Here is an 8,284-nt window from a genome sequence, read left to right on the forward strand (position 1 = left end):
GTATTAAAATACAAGGCAGTTGAAACATTGGTAAGGTAGCTCTATGGGTGACAACACAACACAAAACTGAGGAAACCAAACTGCATATGCTTCCATATTTTGTTTACATGCACAAACTAATTGATTGTGAAAGGGTAATAGAGAAAGGGATGGACTGGGAAGTGGTAGAGAAAGAGCGAAAGAATGAGAAACTCACAATAAGGGCTACAACACTTGGAGAGCCCCAGAGAATCTCCTGGGCCAGCAGAGTTTTGGGGCCTTCGCTCAGGCTCTGCTCTTTTTTCCTGGTCTTATCTCCAGTAAGAGTGGGTCCGTTGTGGGACAGGGCCCTCAATCAACCCCCTCTTTCTGACCCCCACCCCCCCATCTCTTTCCCCTGCGGAACACTCTCCCCCCTCCCTAACATCCTGTGCTAGTCAGGGGAGAGATCTCTCTCTCTCTCTCTCTCTCTCTCTAAGCAGGACATCTCCTCCACCCTTCCTCTACATCCTCCTGTCAGCCTCCATACCTTCAACCTTCAAATGTCACCGACACATGAAGCACTAACTTGTCCTGGACCTTCACTCATTGGCACGTTGTTAGAAAGCTCACGTTTGTTGATTTAAAAAAAATCTAATTTTGTATCCAATTTAAAGGTGAACAGTTAGTCTGGGAGAGTTTTTTGTTGTTGTTGCTTATTATGGGGTCCAACACAGAAAAAGTTAGTAAGCAGTGATTCTTACAGAAAATACTGCTGTTAAATATCTGAACTAAACCGCAACAACCCACAGACACCCAGCACTGCAGAGCCGATTTCTGCTTCACAACTTTTTAAAAGAACCTCAGAAACTCAATCAGATCCGCTTTAGCCAACATCTGCATAGCGGTTGTTTTGGTGGTGCCGGAGGTGGAACTGTGTTTAGAGCTGTCAAATCCACAAGCAATCCCGACTATAATCCAACAAATCCCATGCAATCCCATGAAGTTTCAACACTCAAATTAGACTGACAGGCTACAATCCCCTCATCGAAATGAACATCAAAACATGCATTAGCCTCACATGAATGGTTTGACATTTGAGAGTCATTATTTCTACCATGGATAGAGCCTACACTGTCTAGTACCATTATTTCTACCATGGATAGAGCCTACACTGTCTAGTACCATTATTTCTACCATGGATAGAGCCTACACTGTCTAGTACCATTATTTCTACCATGGATAGAGCCTACACTGTCTAGTACCATTATTTCTACCATGGATAGAGCCTACACAGTCTAGTACCATTATTTCTACCATGGATAGAGCCTACACTGTCTAGTACCATTATTTCTACCATGGATAGAGCCTACACTGTCTAGTACCATTATTTCTACCATGGATAGAGCCTACACTGTCTAGTACCATTATTTCTACCATGGATAGAGCCTACACTGTCTAGTACCATTATTTCTACCATGGATAGAGCCTACACTGTCTAGTACCATTATGTCTACCATGGATAGAGCCTACACTGTCTAGTACCATTATTTCTACCATGGATAGAGCCTACACTGTCTAGTACCATTATTTCTACCATGAATAGAGCCTACACTGTCTAGTACCATTATTTCTACCATGGATAGAGCCTACACTGTCTAGTACCATTATTTCTACCATGGATAGAGCCTACACTGTCTAGTACCATTATTTCTACCATGGATAGAGCCTACACTGTCTAGTACCATTATTTCTACCATGGATAGAGCCTACACTGTCTAGTACCATTATTTCTACCATGGATAGAGCCTACACTGTCTAGTACCATTATTTCTACCATGGATAGAGCCTACACTGTCTAGTACCATTATTTCTACCATGGATAGAGCCTACACTGTCTAGTACCATTATTTCTACCATGGATAGAGCCTAAACTGTCTAGTACCATTATTTCTACCATGGATAGAGCCTACACTGTCTAGTACCGTTTTGAACTAACGCAGGAGGGATAATAAGGAAGGGAGTGGTTTGTGACACACAACAGCAGCCGCTCCCCGATTTGTCAGCTCATATCACGGGGCGGCAGGGTAGCCTAGTGGTTAGAGCGTTGGACTAGTAACCGAAAGGTTGCAAGTTCAAATCCCCGAGCTGACAAGGTACAAATCTGTCGTTCTCCCCCTGAACAGGCAGTTAACCCACTGTTCCTAGGCCGTCATTGAAAATAAGAATTTGTTCTTAACTGACTTGCCTGGTTAAATAAAGGTTAAAAAAAACAACACCTCAAACACCGTCAAAACATCAGCTATATGGATCTGGCCAACGCTAGTTAACGCTCAATCTGATTGAATCCAGGTCTAAAGGCTGTCACTCCGCTAAAACAACATCCACAAACCAACCAGTATACAAAGACAGCTTCTATTGTTTCAGTGAACTAGTCGGACATAATTTCAAACCGAAAATCTTTACCCTTACCATCTCACTCACACTCACTGTAACACAAGGTCACAAATCTGGACCTACATGGTATCTGTCTGTCTGTGATTTTACCAGTTATTTGTGTGTCCTCTCCTCCCTTTTCCGGTATGTTCTGGTCGGGTCCCTAAAGTCCCACTATGGTTTCCTGCTCATCCCTTTGTCTCATCTCTGTGTCTCATCCCTTTGTCTCATCTCTGTGTCTCATCCCTGTGTCTCATCTCTGTGTCTCATCCCTGTGTCTCATCTCTGTGTCTCATCCCTATATCTCATCTCTGTGTCTCATCACTGTGTCTCATCTCTGTGTCTCATCTCCCTGTCTCATCACTGTGTCTCATCTCTGTATCTCATCCCTGTGTCTCATCCCTGTGTCTCATCCCTGTGTCTCATCTCTGTGTCTCATCTCCCTGTCTCATCCCTATGTCTCATCTCTGTGTCTCATCACTGTGTCTCATCTCTGTGTCTCATCTCTGTGTCTCATCACTGTGTCTCATCTCCCTGTCTCATCCCTGTGTCTCATCCCTGTGTCTCATCCCTGTGTCTCATCCCTTTGTCTCATCTCTGTGTCTCATCCCTGTGTCTAATCTCTGTGTCTCATCTCCCTGTCTCATCCCTATGTCTCATCTCTGTGTCTCATCACTGTGTCTCATCTCTGTGTCTCATCTCCCTGTCTCATCACTGTGTCTCATCTCCCTGTCTCATCCCTGTGTCTCATCCCTGTGTCTCATCTCTGTGTCTCATTTTCCTGTCTCATCCCTGTGTCTCATCTCTGTGTCTCATTTTCCTGTCTCATCCCTGTGTCTCATCCCTGTGTCTCATCTCTGTGTCTCATTTTCCTGTCTCATCCCTGTCCCCCCCCAACACACAACAAAAAGCACCATTCTGCACTAACTGTAATTTTTATTCAGACATTTGGAACAACCCAAATAAATAATCATAACATTTAAAACTATATAAATATAAATATATATGCAGAAATAAGACTCATTCATATCAAAAAGAAATAACAAAGACAAATAGAAACAAATTGTATTACATACATACAAATAAAGAGAATCTAATTATTACACTAGGTAATAGTGTAATAATTCAATTATCTTTATTTGTATTTATATGCTACAATTTGTTTATATTTGTCTTTGTTATTTCTTTTTGATACTTATGAGTATTATGTTTGAATATATATTTCTATTCTATTTATTTTTAACAAAAAAACACAAAAAAACAAAACTAAATTGCACAAATCCTATATCACACAATACACAAATATAATAACACATTTATAAAGAAGAGAACCTGATTATTACACTATTGCACTTCAAACAAGAAACACACAAACTAAATTCCACAACTAATTGTATTAGTACTGTACAAAGTTAGAGGTGCGCTATTTGATAGATTCTCCCGCTCCCTCTAACCCGGGCTTCCAGTGGGGAGACCTGAGGTCAACCTACCCCCGCCCCATCTCCATCTCGTACTTCTGAGTGGGAGACCTTCCCAGGCAGTAGCCTGCCTAGCTCACAAACTAGAATCAGGGCGCCCACTCCAACAAGGTTAATTGACCCACAGTCCCACACAGTGACATGATATCATTGACGTGACGTGCAAATGTCACCATTCAGAATTTTTTTTGTTTTGTTGTGCAGGCGACCCATGCCGGCTCGGCAAGATGCCGCCCTGGGCGGCTGCCTATGTCGCCTATGCCTAATTCCACCACTGCTTGTGTCTCATCCCTGTGTCCAGACTGACACAAAATCACCCTTCTGGCAGGTATGCAGCTCAGTTTAGTCGATCACAACATGCTGTTAATGACAGTGAGCTAGGCTGTACTATTCGTTTCAATAGAGGGATGACAGTACAGTAGCAGAGAGAATGTTGTATGATAGCAAACCTTGACTCATGATGGTGATGCGTTTGTAAGGTACTCTTATCCGCCTATCCCTTATGCTGCAAAGGGAGAAGCACCTGTAAAAAATAAAATCATATGGTTATTTTTACAACTAAAGTCCTTTGTAAAACATATTTTCAAATGATTTCCAAAAGTAAGATAAAGCAACATACCTACTTCTTGAAGTGCGTCTTGACAGTGGCTGGTGTGGGATATTGGCTGGTCTGGTCTCTCCAGGTCTCATGCTACTTGTCTCCTCCCTGTCGACCCATTGTGTTCTGCCTAGGAGATCAAAGAGCTAAGAGGTCAATGAGACTGTGGTGGGTCCCGGTCCCACGGGGTGGAAGGGTGTTGGTGCACTCCTATGCTCAGCCAGGGCGGTCCCTGGGTGCCCCCCTTCTCCCTCCCTCTCGCTTTCTCTTTATTTCGCCCTCTCTTTTGTACCCAGCCTTGCCAGTCTGTTCTTGCCACTCTAGTGCCAAGGTCTAGAGAAAGGGCTGGATAATAGCATGCTGTTCCAGAGCACAGAAGGCTGCAAGATATAAGCACAATGAGTTAGATTAAAATGACATGCTTTTATCCTGCTCAGTGTTGAAGCATGAGTAGAATTTCTATTCATCTTACTTCTCTAGCTAGGGCCCTTCACTACACTCCCTCTGCACAAAATGGATGGATGGGAAGATTTAGTACCATTTCGTGTAGAGTGAGCTTGTATACTTAACCCCACAAGAAACGACCCTGCTGCTGATTGATCGGAAGTTCCACCCTCTACAGGAAGACATGCTGTGTAACCCTGGTCTGTCTACATAGACCCCAGAGCTCTGGACTCACAGACCCCCAGCACACCAGACAGACAGACAGACAGACAGACAGACAGACAGACAGACAGACAGACAGACAGACAGACAGACAGACAGACAGACAGACAGACAGACAGACAGACAGACAGACAGACAGACAGAGAGAGAGAGAGAGACAGAGACAAACAAAGAGAAAAAGAGAGAGAAAAAGAGAGAGAGAGAGAGACACACAGACAGACAGACAGACAGACAGACAGACAGACAGACAGACAGACAGACAGACAGACAGACAGACAGACAGACAGACAGACAGACAGAGAGAGAGACAGAGACAAACAAAGAGAAAAAGAGAGAGAGAGAGAGACACAGACACACAGACAGACAGACAGACAGACAGACAGACAGACAGAGCAGCTTGATGCTCAGTGGACTAGTTGATACCAGCACTAGGCAGTGAGAGAAGCAGCTTGATGCTCAGTGGACTAGTTGATACCAGCACTAGGCCAGTGAGGGAAGCAGCTTGATGCTCAGTGGACTAGTTGATACCAACACTAGGCCAGTGAGGGAAGCATCTTGATGCTCAGTGGACTAGATGATACCAGCACTAGGCCAGTGAGGGAAGCAGCTTGATGCTCAGTGGACTAGTTGATACCAGCACTAGGCCAGTGAGGGAAGCAGCTTGATGCTCAGTGGACTAGATGATACCAGCACTAGGCTAGGGAGAGAAGCAGCTTGATGATCAGTGGACTAGTTGATACCAGCACTAGGCAGTGAGAGAAGCAGCTTGATGCTCAGTGGACTAGTTGATACCAGCACTAGGCCAGTGAGGGAAGCAGCTTGATGCTCAGTGGACTAGATGATACCAGCACTAGGCCAGTGAGGGAAGCAGCTTGATGCTCAGTGGACTAGTTGATACCAGCACTAGGCCAGTGAGGGAAGCAGCTTGATGCTCAGTGGACTAGATGATACCAGCACTAGGCTAGGGAGAGAAGCAGCTTGATGATCAGTGGACTAGTTGATACCAGCACTAGGCCAGTGAGGGAAGCAACTTGATGCTCAGTGGACTAGATGATACCAGCACTAGGCTAGAGAGAGAAGCACCTTGATGATCAGTGGACTAGTATAATCAGGTATTACCAGGTGTGCTAGAATGATTTGTTCTATTCACCTGTTGAAACCTGGTGATTATGTACAACAACTGGAGGTCCCTAAGGACTGGGATGGGAAACACTGTCCACATACAATGCTATGGTGGTCCAATAACAAAACTGTCTGCAGCTGTCTGATTACATAAGTGATCAGGCTATCAGGGCCCTGTGATTGGGCAGACCGTCCCTTCTCACTCCATGTTATTTCAACTTGCTCACACCCACCCACCCACCCACCCACCCACACACACAGACACACACACACACACACACACACACACACACACACACACACACACACACACACACACACACACACACACACACACACACGTTTGCTTTAATGGGAGTCATAAAGTGCTTCCTCTTTGTCATTCAGTCTGGCCCAGGCAGGGTTTGGCTGCTAATGCTAGCAGCTCAGGAAATCTCCTTTCCTCTGCAATTAGCCATTTCCTGGTTCAATCAGAGCCTGGTGACCTTGTGCACACATCCTGACCTATGACCCCTGAGGGGGGCTGGAGAGAGATGGATGAACCAAACTGTCTGTTTCTGTGATGGTGGGGCAGAGATCCCACATAGTACAGCTATACAGGCAGCTTGCTATGTGAGATACAAATGTGCCTTAGTTCTAATGATATTGTGTATATTGTGAAGTACTTGACATGTTGTCACTGCTGAGGAGCTGTTGAGGTACATTACCTGCCAAAAGTTTGGACACCGATTCATTACAGGGTTTTTCTTTATTTTCTACATAGTAGAATGTAGAATAATAGTGAAGACATCAAAACTATGAAATAACACATATGGATTCATGTAGTAACCAAAAAGGCATTAAACAAATAAAATAAAAAATGATATTTGAGATTCTTCCAATAGCCACCCTTTGCCTTGATGACAGCTTTGCACACTCTTGCAATTCTCTCAACCAGCTTCACCTAAAATGCTTTCCCAACAGTCTTGAAGGAGTTCCCACATATGCTGAGCACTTGTTGGCTACTTTTCCTTCACTCTGCGGTCCGACTCATCTCAAACCATCTTAATTTGGTAGGCCAGTTCATCTGATGCAGCACTCCATCACTCTTTCTTGTTCAAATAGCCCTTACACAGCCTGGAGGTTTTTGGGTCATTGTCCTGTTGAAAAACAAATGATAGTCCCAAACCCAAACCAGATGGATGGCGTATCGCTGAAGAATGCTCTGGTAGCCATGCTGATTAAGTGTGCCTTGAATTCTAAATAAATAACTGACAATGTCACCAGCAAAACACCCCCACACCATAACACCTCCTCCTCCATGCTTTATGTTGGGAAAAACACATGGAGAGATCATCCATTCACCCACACTGCATCTCACAAAGACACGGTGGTTGGAAACAAAAATCTCAAATTTGGACTCCAGACCAAAGGACAGATTTCCACCTGTCTAATGTCCATTGCTCGTGTTTCTTGGCCCAAGCAAGTCTCTTCTTATTATTGGTGTCCTTTAGTAGTGGTTTCTTTGCAGCAATTCAACCATGAAGGCCTGATTCACACAGTCTCCTTTGAACAGTTGATGTTGAGATGTGTCTGTTACTTGAACTCTGAAGCATTTATTTGGGCTGCAATTGCTGAGGCTTGTAACTCTAATGAACTTATCCTCTGCAGCAGAGGTAACTCTGGGTCTTCCTTTCCTGTGGCGTTCCTAATGAGAGCCAGTTTCATAATAGCGCTTGATGGTTTTTGCGACTGCACTTGAAAAAACTTTCAACGTTTTTCTTTGCTTATTTAAGCTGTTCTTGCCATAATATGGACTTGGTATTTTACCAAGTAGGGCTATCTTCTGTATAACCCCCCTACGTTGTCACAACACAACTGATCGGCTCAAACACATTAAGAAGGAAAGAAATTCCACAAATGAAGTTTTATGGAGGCACACCTGTTAATTTAAATGCATTCCAGGTGACTACATCATTAAGCTGGTTGAGAGAATGCCACGAGTGTGCAAAGCTGTCATCAAGGCAAAGGGTGGCTATTTGAAGAA

General features: G+C 44.1%; 1 protein-coding gene across 1 annotated transcript in view; it reads right to left on the reverse strand.

The window, feature by feature from the left end:
- Window positions 1-4,346, reverse strand: part of LOC115133977 (receptor-type tyrosine-protein phosphatase beta-like) — a 39,284-nt gene extending 34,938 nt beyond the window's left edge. Inside the window, exon 1 of the mRNA XM_065022379.1 lies at window positions 4,322-4,346. Within this exon, the coding sequence (XP_064878451.1) occupies window positions 4,322-4,331 (10 nt within the window). The 5' untranslated portion in view covers window positions 4,332-4,346. The remainder of the gene's footprint in view (window positions 1-4,321) is intronic.
- Between the last annotated feature and the right edge of the window lie 3,938 nt (window positions 4,347-8,284).

The sequence above is a fragment of the Oncorhynchus nerka genome, linkage group LG9a, assembly GCF_034236695.1.
Source record: "Oncorhynchus nerka isolate Pitt River linkage group LG9a, Oner_Uvic_2.0, whole genome shotgun sequence".
In the NCBI taxonomy this organism is placed as follows: domain Eukaryota; kingdom Metazoa; phylum Chordata; class Actinopteri; order Salmoniformes; family Salmonidae; genus Oncorhynchus; species Oncorhynchus nerka.